Source organism: Xylona heveae (assembly GCF_001619985.1).
Source record: "Xylona heveae TC161 unplaced genomic scaffold L228scaffold_4, whole genome shotgun sequence".
Lineage (NCBI taxonomy): Eukaryota > Fungi > Ascomycota > Xylonomycetes > Xylonales > Xylonaceae > Xylona > Xylona heveae.
Window position 1 is genome coordinate 48,808 of NW_017264196.1, and position 12,999 is coordinate 61,806.

The window sequence follows — 12,999 nt, forward strand, 5'->3', positions numbered from 1 at the left end:
CCACATGGTCTAAATGTTCCAATACTAGTGCACATTGTGCGTAAATTTGCATTGAGCTTGATTAAGTACAGGGAGGTATGATAACATGAGATGAAGTCAAATTTCGATATTCAATTAAAGATCCTAGTCTTGTCATGCTCGGCCAGGGTCATCAGAGTTCAGATATACTGCGGAACAAATTACAGCCGACTTTCGATGCCTGCGGGGTGGGCCTGGCCGGGCCAACTGCCGTCGGGCCAAACCAGGCGAAGGGCTTCATAAATGTGTCTGCAAAGCTTGAAATTAGTAGGCGGGAAAAAAGGAGAGAACAAGTGAAGCAGAATAAAAGGAGTGAATGAGCTAAAAACTTACTGGACAAACATGATGCTCAACCCCTGAATCACCTCTGGCGGAAGATCGCGCAAATCTTTCCTGTTTTGAGAAGGGAGCAGCACAGTCTTGACGCCCGCGCGAAGAGCCCCGATAAGCTTCTCCTTGATACCGCCAACGGCAGTGACACGCCCACGGAGAGAAACTTCGCCGGTCATTGCAAGCGTTGGCGGCACGGGTTTGCCAGAGAAGAGGGAGATGAGAGCAATCGTGTGGGCTAGACCTGCAGAAGGGCCGTCCTTTGGCATGGCGCCTACGGGACAGTGCACGTGCAGGCTGCGATCCTTCATGATATCAATGGATGGATCACTAGTCAGGCCAAGCTCGTATGAGTGAGCTTTGACCCAGCTCAGAGCCACTTCGACTGATTCTTTAAGGACGTCGCCCAACTTTCCGGTGAGCTGGACGCTGCCTTTGCCGGGCATGTCGGCCACCTCGATAAAAAGGATGCTTCCTTGTCCGCCTGAAGAACCGTTGAATGATTAGAATCATGCAAACCTCAATGATGAAGTAGTGGACATAAGGCGACTCACCTGTAGAGTATGCCACGAGACCAGTGACTACTCCTGGCCGGGAAGACGTTTCTGCGATTTCTTCATCAAATTTCTCAATACCAAGGATTTCTTCTAGATCTGGCAGCCAGACCTGAGGCCGATAGCTTTCGAACCTCGACGAATCTTTGGCCTGGGAATACTCCACCGCCTTGGACCGACACACGGAGCCAATCTCCCGCTCAAGGTTGCGGACTCCAGCCTCGCGTGTGTAGGAAGCAATAATTTTATCCAGCACTTCGTCTGATATATCAACATTTTCAATAGACAGCCCATTCGAGATGACTTGTTTCGGAATAAGATGCCGTCGCGCAATCGATCTCTTCTCGAGTGTCGTATATCCAGAAAGCTGGATGGTCTCCATCCTGTCCAGGAGAGGGGCCGGGATAGTATCAAGACTGTTGGCTGTAGCGATAAAGAGGACCTTGCTTAGGTCCATGGGAATGCCCACGTAGTGATCCACAAAGGTATGATTTTGCTCAGGGTCGAGCACCTCCAGCATGGCCGCAGAAGGGTCACCGTGGAAATTAGCTCCGCCAACCTTGTCAATCTCGTCCAGCAAAAAGACGGGGTTTGTCACGCCGACCTTTTTCAGACCAGAGACAATGAGACCGGGCATAGCCGCAACATAAGTACGGCGATGGCCCCGAATCTCCGCTTCGTCGCGAACACCGCCTAGAGAAATTCGATGAAAGTTTCGTCCAAGAGCTGTCGCAACGGACTTGGCCAAGCTCGTCTTTCCCGTACCCGGTGGACCAACCAGCAAAAGTATGGGCGATTTGTCTACCATACGCTTGCTCTTCAGGAGCTGTACCTTGATGTCTTCTGGTTTGTTCTGATGTTCGTCGTCGACATCGTCCAGGCTGTTTTCCACTGCCGCGGCGTCCTCAGCGGCCTTTTCGATTTGAGCGTCCAGGTCCTGATTGGCCGACTGCTTGAGTCTTAACACGGCCAGATACTCTAACAATCTCTTCTTGATCTTTTCAAGCCCATAATGATCATCATCCAGCTGCTTGCGCGCTCTCACTAGCGTAGTCGCGTCAAGCCTGTCATCCGTCGAAGTGGTCCAAGGGATTTCAGCCAAGTTTTCTAGGTAATTCCGACAGACTTGGTACTCCGCTTGAGCCGGATTCATCTTCTTCAGTCTTTGCAATTCCCGCGCGGCGACCTTTTCGGCCTCTGGACTAAGCTTGGCATCATCCAATTTCTTCTTTAATTCTTCAAATTCGTCACCTTCGTCGGACCCTTTCCCGATACCACTAGGGAGCCCTTTGAGCAATCCTCTTGACAAGTTGTTTGGCAATCCACTTGACGTTCCATGTGGAGATCCGCTTGTTAGTCCATTGGGGAACGGGAGCCTAGTGGCTCTCCTTTTGCGCATTTTCTGAATCATTTCATCCATCGTCAGATGTTCATCCGAAAACAGATTTTGAATCGGGTAAAATTTCCGTAATTTAAACAGCTCAAGCGGGTCAACAGATCCTCCCTCGGACGATGGCGTTTGATTGATTGGGGTGATGGCAGTGATCGTCATGGTATTCCGCATGTCCGAAAGTTGTTTTTGATACAAATCGATGAGAAACTTCATGCGCTCCTTCACATCCACCATTGACAAAATACGCAACTGCTCTTCATAAGTAGGCTTTAGAAGCGCCACCAAGTAGTCTGCCAATTCACCGGCTTCATCCAGCCCTTTGCTCCGAATTGTTTTCTCTGCAGCCGCCGTAATCGGAAAAGGAGAAAACCTTAGCAAAGAAGTTAATCTTGTATATGTTATTGCTTCGAGCGATAGACGTTGAAGTTGACTGAGAAGCTCCCTTCCAGTTACGTCCATGGGGTCGATACCTAATCAAAGGCAGGTTAATAAACATGACCATACTCATTTAGCAAATCTGAAAAGACCATACTTTGATCTTTATAGCAGGTCACATTTCCGGTTATAAACGGTCGTCTTTTATCGATCCCATCAAGCTTCAGCCTTGCCACGCCGTGGAGTCTAACTCCGCCATAACCGACCTTGTCTTCCCATCCCCAGATTTCCGCCAACGTGCCATATTCATAAAGGTCCTTTGGTTGATATTCAAATCGTTTGTTTGCATTATACTCCCCGCCTTTCGTCTTTAGAGGAAAGCATCCTATCACTAGAGAACCCCTGTAAGCAGTAGGCAATTTCAATTTGCGATTTGCGTAACTGTTAGTAATAGCGAGAAGATCAGCTCGATCTCCCGTTGGTGTGGTATGGATCTGGCCTGGCAGCACAACTGCTTGATCATCTAATGCAACTATTGGCAGTTGAGAGTATTGTTCGGGCTCCATGATGCGATCAATTGGTCGAGTGACAGTTGGGTGAGTTGGGCGGACCGGCAGACGGTCCAGGACAGTAGAACTGGTGGAATATAGACACTTTGGGATTATTTGCGATATTTACAGGGGAAAAGATATTATTGAGAAGAAACAATGAAATCTAGAGTGTTATTGTTGAGAGAGAGAGTAGTTGTACACAGTGTGAGAGAGGATGATCGTTGTAGATGGTTGGGGGGGAAAGGCGACAGGGCGATAGCATGTCATGTCATCATGTCATCCCGAACCGAGGATGAAGATAACTCAAACCACCATCTCTTTCCGACTTCTTTACTCCTCCAGATTAAGCAATATGGGGGTTGCAATCTACTGTTGCAGAACAAATCAAAAAGCTTTTTCACTAAAACCTAGACGCTTATGTATATATGTTAGACTCTTTTTGCGCTCAAGGCCATCTCGTTAAATATAACATGTGAATTCAAGACCCTTAAACGCCCAGTGAGACATAACGCGGCTGGCTTTGAGGAACATCAATTCTTCACCAAACAAACCACATAATCAGCATCAATAGGACTGTTGATTAAAGTCTTTGAATAAAATTTCTATCATGCCCAATGCCGTATTTGATGAAAAGCTGATCCTGCGCCATCGAAATGAAACCCCAGTATATATAATATACAATACCGCTCTGTGCACGGCCGCGTTTATACAACCCACTTCTCTCAATATCTTTTGACCATTGGGTATTTTAAAGACAAACCTCCCCTTCCTTAGGGTCGCGAATCGCGCGACATAGGCAGATCCTGTTCGACTTCTACCGGTGCACCGCTGTCCACCCATTGTGGCCGCCATTGCTCCTTGCCTGATAGCAACGCTTGCGCCTGCTCGGCGATTGACTTTCTCTCAGCAGTCGGCTTCGCAGCATAGTCTGGTCGGTACTTCTCCTGCTCTTTTTCCTGAGATTTCGCAGCGGCATCGTAACGTTCCTTCTCCCAACTGTTTGCCGATTAGTATCCAACTTTGCATCACGAAAACGAGACATGACAACATACGACGAAAAGTCCTCAGGTTCCTCGGGCCAAACAAAAGGCTTATCCATTTCTACCGTCATCTTCTTGATTGAACGCGGCCTGTACCACCGTCTAGGCGCAGGCATTCTGGAGCCCGGCTTGTCCTGTCGCACTCGTTGCTGTTGGACGTATGATCGGACGCTGACCACCTTGACGCCATAGGCATGGAAAAGATAGTCGCGAATGTCGAGCTTGTTCAGATTCAATGGTACGATGAAGCTGGCATAATTGGGTGGCAGAAAGGGCGTGCGGAGGAGAGTGAGGGTAAAATTAGGCCTGCACCATGTATGATCAGTAAGGAGACGGCAAGCGGAACGTTTGGAGAATGGCAACTAACAGGTAAACCTCTTTCCCACCAAGATTGAAGTGCCTTGCGGCCAGTGCAGGCACATTGGTAGCCATTGCGTTGATGAGGAAGGTTATGTCTGTCCAAAAATCAACCTTCAATTGGTTGTGGATTTGGAGTTTCGGCGAAAAGTGATGTTGCATCTATGGGCCATCTAGTTGTCCGTATCAAGCCACCCCGGAGCTCCGAGACATCGGCGACAACTTATCCTATACAATGCATAATATCCTAATATCCCATCTTTGATCAGTTATTTGCATTGCACTCAGGTAAATTAATTTTTATTTTCTTACTTTCTTTATCTATTCTGATTTCTCTTTATAATGCCATGACCTTGAATTGGTTGATGGAAAATCCTTATGCTGTCCAATCTCAATTGCGCCAGAACATTCTCACTGCGCCTTTCAACATTTAATGTGACTTGTACACGGAATTCATGTTGCTAAGAATTTGAAATATCTTCTATTTATGCTTCTTCCTCGCTGCATGTCTTACATTTTTGCATTTTATATCTGCCTGAACCATACTAAATAGTTACCGGTTCCTGACTAGATTTCAGATCACCCATGCCCTCAACATTCAGCCGCTTCGTCCCGCCGGTAAACTTTGCATTGGTATGACGCATATTATTTCTCCTCTGCTTCCTTTTGGCTTTGCATTCACTCATCTAACATTAAATCAGGTTGAAGAAGGTGTCTACCGTGCCGGCCAACCGACCGCTATCAATATACCTTTTCTTGAATCTCTCAAACTCAAAACGATAGTATGGCTTGGTAAGCTATCAATGTTTTCAAATTTCATGCTTTTTGTCCTTGTTGTCTCCGAGAAAATCCTTCATTTGAGCTTTTGCATGGCATAGCATGTACAAAACAAATTAAGTAAATAATATGCTAACATTAACAATTCAGCTGTCGAGGAACCCAACGAAATGGTCCTCGCGTTTGCAGATGAAAATGAATTGACGATCCACCACATGGGACTAGCAGAAGGTCCGACACTCCTCTTTTCTCCTGACTACACTCAGCAATTCTCAACTCTTTCTTCTCATTTGCAATTGAGGCGATCCACCCCGATTCCTCAGAGTCAATTTCTCTAATCGTCATTCCTTTCCCCATGCATTACTCGTTTCACGTTTCGCTTCCAAACTAATTATTGCCATCAGGCGGTAATCCGTGGGACCCTCTCACAGAACAATGTGTTCTCGATGCTCTTCACGAGGTCATCAATTTGAGTAACTTCCCGTTGCTCATCAGCTGTGGCATGGGTCGGCATCGAACTGGCACAGTAGTTGGCTGTCTGCGGAGGTTACAAGGGTGAGACTTTTCTACCTTATACTCTATCCCTTCGTGCCATTGGGATTTGACACATATGCTAACACTAATCATCTACCTGCTTGGATGGGAATAGATGGAATCTCGCAGCGTAAGTCCCCTTGTGTTTTTCTTGGCTCTCCTACACCCATGTGCCATTTCCCAAACATGCTCAATCGCAACTGAGTTACTGATATAGAAATTCCACAGTGCATTAGAAGAATATCGTCGCTTCACCGGGACCCGGCGCACTCGCGTCGTGAATGAATTGCATATTGAAGCTTTTCGTCGCGAATCTGTGGCCCTACCAGCTAAGGAAGTTATACCTAAGTGGCTTTGGGCTGCACTATCCACAGAGTGATGGGTGAGTGAGCGACACGGAGCTCCATCAAGAGGCCAAGAGAGTGCCCGGAATTGCGTAGTTTCTTTGAAGGCTATCCGAGATGAAACAAAAAGAAAGTCCCTGGGAAGAGAGCAAGTGAGATGACTTATGTATTTGCGGAAGAACGTCCATTAGAACTATTGGCGGTAATACTTGTTTTCCACCGGAATTCGGTTTGTTTTGGAGTTTCTGGGCTTGGTTTGACACAGTTTGACATGGTTTGATGGGAGATACCAATTTCTCGGGTGTTCCTTTTCCATTTGTTTCTTCAATCAATGATAATGGCGAGCTAAGGACGGCAGACTTGGGGAATACGATGACCAAATAGAAAAATTCATGCCCACTGGTACGGACTAGAAGAGTCATTAGAAGATTGCCGCCCCATGATACAGTTAGGAAGTCTTCTAACGATACATCCCGCTTTGAAATTGACGAGGTCCTCTTCTCTATATAACAAAATGCTCAAAATGTTCGCCAAACGCCAAGAGTGAGGGCCGCCACAGTGTATCCCGACGGGACATTGTGCAATCCAGAAAGGGCCCTCCAAATGCTCAGGATAAATCTTCTACTACATACAATATCTATAAACATTGGAATCAACGTAATAGTATCCACTATTCTTGTTCTTCAACGTCCAAAAAATGCAATTCTATAAACGCCGCTCCTGCTATCGCTACCATGCTCGATCTTCTATTTATCTCTTCCAAGCCGTTCGTCATCATCCGCCACAAGTTCGTATGCTGGGCGGAAATGTGTCTTGGAGGATGCCTCGACTTCATTCTCCGTTGCAGAATTTAGCCGCAACGACGGATTGGGATGGGTATCCGTGGTTCCGCCTAGTGATGTGTAACCGCGATCGTACAGCGGGCAGTAGGGTATCTCCAGATGCCGAATGAACTGTTGCCAACAAGTTAGTTTCCCAGTCATATTGGAACCATCGCTATGGCGATAATCAAGCGAACACGCGAAACACTTACTGCCCAAATTTCCGCGTAATGCCAGTCTATCACCGGATGTACGCGCATGAACGTCGGCCATCCTCGATCTGTTGGATCAAAGTGTTTCAATTCCGCTCCGTGTGGATCTGTACGCCGCGTACCAACCATAATGGCTTTGACGCTCGGGTGATCGTGGAGGTAGTCCGCGAATGCCTCTTTCATGGGCTTTGCATATCTTGCGAGGTTTAAATGGTAGGTGCTAATACTGTGTTCGACAAAGTCGTCGACTTCCTTGAATGGATGGGGAGATACTATGTAGACGGACTGAAGATGTGATGAGGGCGACGATCGGAAAGAGGGTATCTCATAAAGCGCGGCAAGAAAGAGTATAAGTAGAACTAGGCAATCCTTTCCGCCGTTGTAGGAAAGAGAAACTTCGTCGAGCCTTAAACATAAACGTTCAATTGTCAGCGCAAGAAACTCGACAGCCAATTCCATGATTCCTTGATAGACTGCAAATCTCAAGGGTTCCAAACCACATTTTACCTCCATCTAGGAGAATGTGGTATCACTGTGGAATCAAATTGCCCATAACCATACCTGTACAATGTAAGCGCCTCGCGGATAACGTCCAGAGATATCCGGGTTTGATTCTGGACGGTTTTGAGACGTTTTGAGGGCGCATCGGAAAGAAGAAAGGCATTGATGCGCTCATTCACGCGGCGGCAGATGACTTTAAAGTCTGACTCTGCAGTTGAGCCAGCAGATGCATCGTTATGAGCAGCGTGGCCATTGAGATGAGGATTGTCGGGCATGGCGGGGTAGTAGGACGTAGGCGTCAATCACGCCCGTTCCATCTGGAATCGACTTAATCTCCGGGAAGGCGGCTAAAAGACCTTGAGAGAGGCGTGAGAAATGGACAGATGTAGGATTGTTTTGTTCACGTCGATAGACAAGGGGACTAGAGTAACAGTTTACTCGGGAAATAATATGGGGGTTTTCGTTATCAGAGATGTGTCATGACTGATTTACCGGGTCCAAGACACCACGGCCCGAAGGCGGTCAGCCTAATTCCGCGACGGGCCTAGAAGGTTCGGATTCATCATCACCCACAAGGTCAAAACAATCTCCAGTGCCACCATTTCGATTGCAGGTCTTGACGCAAAAGCTATAATCCTGATGACGGAAGTCTCAGCTTTAACAAAATCGAATCATGCCTGTCATAGAGAATACTTGAAGCATCAACACCATAAAGTTTTGTCTCTAAACCCAGATTTGCTACATGGATAACGGATGATAACGCTATGAAATTGAGTGTCGAAATCAAAATGGGAGCCCACATGAATGTAATTAAGCCTATTAAACAAGAAAATATGGTATAAAACTTTTGCAATCCGCTCAATTGAGCAATCCTGAAGCCAATGCCTCCAATTCCTCCAATGTCTCCGGCTCGTGCGCAGCAGCCACATCGCGGCGTTTCGAAGGCTTCGATTCGTCTTCTGAAGCATCCTCGAACCACTTCTTCGGGCGTTTTGCAGATGGCTCGGTCTCGACGTCTGCATCGGACATTTCCACGTCTTCTCCTTCTTCTTCTCCCTCCTCGGGTTCTTCGTATGGCGCAGATTCGGCAGCCTCTCTCGCCTTGCGCTTTTCCTTTTTCTCCCGTCTCTTCTCCTTGAAGAGCTGCTTGTCCGCAATGTCGGCTTCCTGCACCCTCTTGCGCTCCTCGTCCAAGAATTTGACGCGTTGAGTTTCGGCAGGACCCTTTTCGCGGAACTGATCCTCGTCTTCCATCTCGTAGATTTCGTGTGCTTCGCCGTTGTCGTCGTACACAAGCTTCGTTCCCTTGCCCATGTATTTGAGAAGCTTCTTCTTCGACTTGAGCAATTTCTCTCTGCGCTTCGAGTCGATGACGAGAGCCTCTTCCGCGTTGCCAATGGGTACCACCTTGGCCTTCTTGTCAGCGCGCTGTTCTGCCCCGTTGTCCTCGGCGTCTGATAGGTCGGAAATTTCGTCGTGATTGAATCGTCGTTTGACTTGCAAGAAGTCATCGTCCTCGTCGGCATCCTGCTCATGGTCTTTTTCGTGGCCGCCCTCGCCAATCATCTTCGCATAGTGGTCGGCCAAGACGTCCTGGTTCCGCCTCTCAAACATGCGGTCATACTTCGTCCGAACCTCCTTCTTCTTGTCCTCCTTATTCTTCTTAGTCTCTGCCTCTGAGTCTTCCTCTGAGTCAGATACCGCCTGTCGAGGCGCATTCTTGAGAGCCTTCGCGTTGTCACCCTTGAGGAACTTGATACGGGGTGCTCCGGGCAAGCCCAAGCTAGCAGAGAATTCCTCTAGAGGAAGTTTGTCAAGATGAAAGATATCCTTGTCTTTTTGAAGATGAACAGACTTGACGTAGGAAACGAACGCCTTCTGCCCGAGATATTTCAACTCGGGATCCTTGAAGCACATGTTCTGAAGTTGATTCTGGATACTCTGCTGCTTCTTTTGCCTCACATTGATCTTCTCAATGGGCACTTTCTTTTGTTCAAGACGTCTCAGCATCCCTTCCTCCTCGCTCGGATCGAGGAACAGGACGGCACGACCGTCGCGTTCGTATCGGGCGGTACGTCCAACACGGTGAATATACGTATCAGCGTCTTCAGGGCAGTCAAATTGAATCACCCAATCAACAGCCGGAAAGTCCAAACCTCGAGCCACCACGTCGGTCGCGAACAGACAAGAGTGCTTTGCTCTTGAGAAAGAAGAGGTGACATCCAATCTGGACGTTTGTTTCTGACGTCCGTGTAGATGCAAAAGCGGAATACCAGGCTGGAGATGGCGTAAACTTTCGTAGACGAATCGAACTTGCTTACTTGACGAGAGGAAAACCAGAATCTTCGACTTTACATTGGCGCGAATGAAACTCCACAGCGTATCAAGCTTCTGGTGAAGTGGTGTGACGACGTAATGCTGCTGAAGCGTCGAAGGAGTCGCGCTCGTTGCTGCCTCATGCACCGAGATGTACTCTGGTTCGCGCAGGCTCAATCGAGCCAAATCCGACACTCTCTTCGTCTGCGTAGCACTGAAAAGCATGGTCTGTCGTTCCTTGGGAAGGTGCTCGATAATCGCATCCACTGTCGACTGGAAACCCATATCCATGATACGGTCGGCCTCATCCAAAACTAACATCTGCAGATTATCCACATCAAATGCCGCTGTCTGGTCCATATGCTGCAACATTCGGCCGGGCGTGCACACGAGGATATTCATTCGCGAGAGTCGCTCCCGCTCCTCGTTCAAAGACTTTCCACCAATGACTAATCCTGCCGAAAATGTATGGTATCGTCCAATCTTGCGCAAAACTTCAAAAATCTGAATCGCCAATTCCCGAGTTGGCGACAGGATCAGAGCACCTAGCCCGTCAAACTCAGTCCATCTCTTCCGTACAAGGTTTTCCAGGACCGGAATCAAAAACGCCAGTGTCTTTCCGCTTCCCGTCTTCGCAGCACCCAAGCAGTCTTTCCCTTTGAGCGCGAGCGGAATAGCCTTTCTCTGAATATCGGTCAGAGTTTTGAAATGAGAGGCTTCCAAACCGTCAGCCGTCGGTGTCGAGAGCGGCAGGTCGGCAACATCTTTGATTTCTGCTTCTTTCGGATCCTTTGGGAATATAACATATCAGCCCGCCAAGTTTCCAACGTGATATCTTCACATTTATGAACAGCCTCAAAACAACTTACCAGCTCCTCCACCGCCTTTTGCAGTTTAGACAGGTCCTCTTCTCCACGCTTTCTCTTCAGCGAGCGCGCTTGATTCTTGGGGTTGGAGGGCTTAACCCCGCCTTGAAGCGCAGGGGCCATTTTTTATTGTTTTAGTTGGTTGTCCAAGTCGATATGTGTATGTTGTGAAGTTAGGAATTATGTCTCAGGTTTGACTATAATTATTTTGCTTGTGAAGACATGGACAGCCGGGACAAAAAGTAACTTTAACAGAGTTATCTCACTTGCTGGAAAAGATCTTTCGCTTAGACCCGCGGCTAAACTCCGTCTTTCCCAGCAATCGCCGACACCCCGACACGCGACTCTTGCCTGAAGCAACTACGTCGGCAGTGATTCTGATATCTCGACTTCTTCAACTCGAATCTTGAAGCCGTGGGGGAATACTCTCCCAGGAGTCGCTTTTTGAAACATAATGGCAGACGACGACAGGGATATTCTCGCCGAGCTTGAGCGAGAAGAGAAAGACTTCAACAAAGTGAGCGCAAAAACACATCCTGTCACTTTCTTCGTCCCAATCGAATCAACTAACGTTATTTGCACACAAGGACGCGGAAATAGATAGTATGTTCTTTTGCCAACCTGCTTCTGTTATATTCTGTCTAATCTTTTCCTTCTTTGCAACAGGAATTCTTAAATCATTTCGACTAGATGCGTACGTTTTACACCTGTCCTTCCACCATACGCACCGACCCCACGTGCTGCCTTCACACCGCAAAAACTAACTCAAGTTTTGTTCTTGAATAGCTACGCCGTTCTGGATCTCCAACCGGGCGTTCCCGATTCCGACATCAAGGCAACTTACAAGAAGAAATCACTTCTCATCCATCCCGACAAAACAACCAACCCATCCGCACCCGACGCCTTCGACCGGCTAAAGAAGGCGCAGACCGAGCTCCTGGATGAAAAGACGCGAGAACGCTTGGATGAAGCCATTGCCGATGCACGCATGCTACTGATTCGCGAACGCAAATGGACCGTTGACAGTCCGGAACTGAAGACGCCCGAATTTGCCAAGGACTGGCGGGAAAAGACCAAGGCGGTACTGATGGACAACGAGCTCCGACGACGGAGACAGATCAAGGCACAGATGCAAGAAGAAGGACGTCAGCAGAAGAAGGAAGACGAGGATATTGAGATGCGCAAACGGAAGCGATCACATGAGCAGGCGTGGGAGGATAGCAGAGAGCAGCGGATCGGTAGCTGGAGAGATTTCCAGAAGGCGTCGGAGAAGAAGAAAAAGAAGAAACAGAAGCCGCTGGGATAGTATACCCGGATCAGCGACATGTGCGCTGTAGGACTGCTATTCCGTGCGCATACGTGAATTCGTGGGAAAGTTCATGAAGAAGGGCGAAAGATGGCGTTACAGGCATAAAAACCCCTAGGCCGATCTAGGACATAACTTACTGCTTTTTGCTGCTCATTCATTAGGCATTTTGGCTGCGCGTATATCCACAACCGTTGGCTGTTTGCAAAGACAACGCTTCCGTGGAAGTATATTGATATTTCCATTGGCATATTGCTTTATTAACAAAGCTTAGATTATTTCCACTTTGCTTCTCTGACTGGAAGATATTCAGATTTCCTGAGTGATGATGTGCGTGCCTGGGTGTATAATTATATTAAATAATTCCTAGATCAACACTGTAATAGTTACTTTTGATTATATTTGTATGTGTAATCTTGTCATTTGCCGTCGATTAATGAGGCAATGATAGAAAGAGAAAAGAGGGAAAGTGACGACTAGATTAGTGTCGCTCATGCAGCTTAATGACTTTGTATGTACATACAAAATAAGACTATGCCAGAAAAGGAGGAAGTAAATGATATGGCTGTGCTGAAACAAATGCTCTCGTTGCCAAGTCTAGAGTGAAGGAATCGCAAGAGAAAATGAAAATAAAAGGAAAGGAAAGGAAACTTTAAGGACAGAGCGCTATGCCACACAAAATGCTACGCCGTATATGACCAATT

At 47.5% G+C, this 12,999-nt stretch overlaps 6 protein-coding genes across 6 annotated transcripts; 2 read left to right on the forward strand and 4 right to left on the reverse strand.

Moving 5' to 3' along the window:
- Positions 1 to 36: 36 nt before the first annotated feature.
- Positions 37 to 3,444, reverse strand: L228DRAFT_245845 (ATP-dependent protease La). The gene is made up of 4 exons (XM_018332260.1): positions 2,828 to 3,444; positions 903 to 2,765; positions 352 to 832; positions 37 to 267 (listed from the first exon to the last, which is right to left on the reverse strand). Exons 1-4 carry the CDS (start codon positions 3,234 to 3,236, stop codon positions 180 to 182), a joined length of 2,841 nt encoding a protein of 946 aa, XP_018188673.1. The 5' UTR covers positions 3,237 to 3,444; the 3' UTR covers positions 37 to 179.
- Positions 3,445 to 3,714: 270 nt separating this feature from the next.
- L228DRAFT_281871 (hypothetical protein) lies at positions 3,715 to 4,739 on the reverse strand. The gene is made up of 3 exons (XM_018335925.1): positions 4,629 to 4,739; positions 4,274 to 4,567; positions 3,715 to 4,217 (listed from the first exon to the last, which is right to left on the reverse strand). Exons 1-3 carry the CDS (start codon positions 4,691 to 4,693, stop codon positions 3,992 to 3,994), a joined length of 585 nt encoding a protein of 194 aa, XP_018188674.1. The 5' UTR covers positions 4,694 to 4,739; the 3' UTR covers positions 3,715 to 3,991.
- A 124-nt stretch (positions 4,740 to 4,863) lies between these two features.
- On the forward strand, positions 4,864 to 6,775 carry L228DRAFT_228954 (putative tyrosine-protein phosphatase OCA1). Its single transcript, XM_018330487.1, has 7 exons — positions 4,864 to 4,906; positions 5,190 to 5,251; positions 5,320 to 5,410; positions 5,546 to 5,626; positions 5,800 to 5,950; positions 6,045 to 6,059; positions 6,158 to 6,775. Exons 2-7 carry the CDS (start codon positions 5,204 to 5,206, stop codon positions 6,306 to 6,308), a joined length of 537 nt encoding a protein of 178 aa, XP_018188675.1. The 5' UTR covers positions 4,864 to 4,906; positions 5,190 to 5,203; the 3' UTR covers positions 6,309 to 6,775.
- L228DRAFT_245849 (adenine nucleotide alpha hydrolases-like protein) lies at positions 6,555 to 7,948 on the reverse strand (the record flags this gene model as incomplete). Its single annotated transcript, XM_018332261.1, has 2 exons — positions 7,307 to 7,948; positions 6,555 to 7,226 (listed from the first exon to the last, which is right to left on the reverse strand). Coding segments are annotated over exons 1-2 (716 nt in total), but the record flags the coding sequence as incomplete, so codon positions are not given.
- A 450-nt stretch (positions 7,949 to 8,398) lies between these two features.
- On the reverse strand, positions 8,399 to 11,215 carry L228DRAFT_259992 (DEAD-domain-containing protein). Its single transcript, XM_018334218.1, has 2 exons — positions 10,993 to 11,215; positions 8,399 to 10,912 (listed from the first exon to the last, which is right to left on the reverse strand). The coding sequence occupies exons 1-2, from the start codon at positions 11,110 to 11,112 to the stop codon at positions 8,666 to 8,668; spliced, it is 2,367 nt and encodes a 788-aa protein (XP_018188677.1). The 5' UTR covers positions 11,113 to 11,215; the 3' UTR covers positions 8,399 to 8,665.
- Positions 11,216 to 11,335: 120 nt separating this feature from the next.
- Positions 11,336 to 12,766, forward strand: L228DRAFT_245851 (hypothetical protein). The gene is made up of 4 exons (XM_018332262.1): positions 11,336 to 11,506; positions 11,577 to 11,592; positions 11,656 to 11,683; positions 11,776 to 12,766. Exons 1-4 carry the CDS (start codon positions 11,444 to 11,446, stop codon positions 12,293 to 12,295), a joined length of 627 nt encoding a protein of 208 aa, XP_018188678.1. The 5' UTR covers positions 11,336 to 11,443; the 3' UTR covers positions 12,296 to 12,766.
- The last annotated feature ends 233 nt before the right edge of the window (positions 12,767 to 12,999 follow it).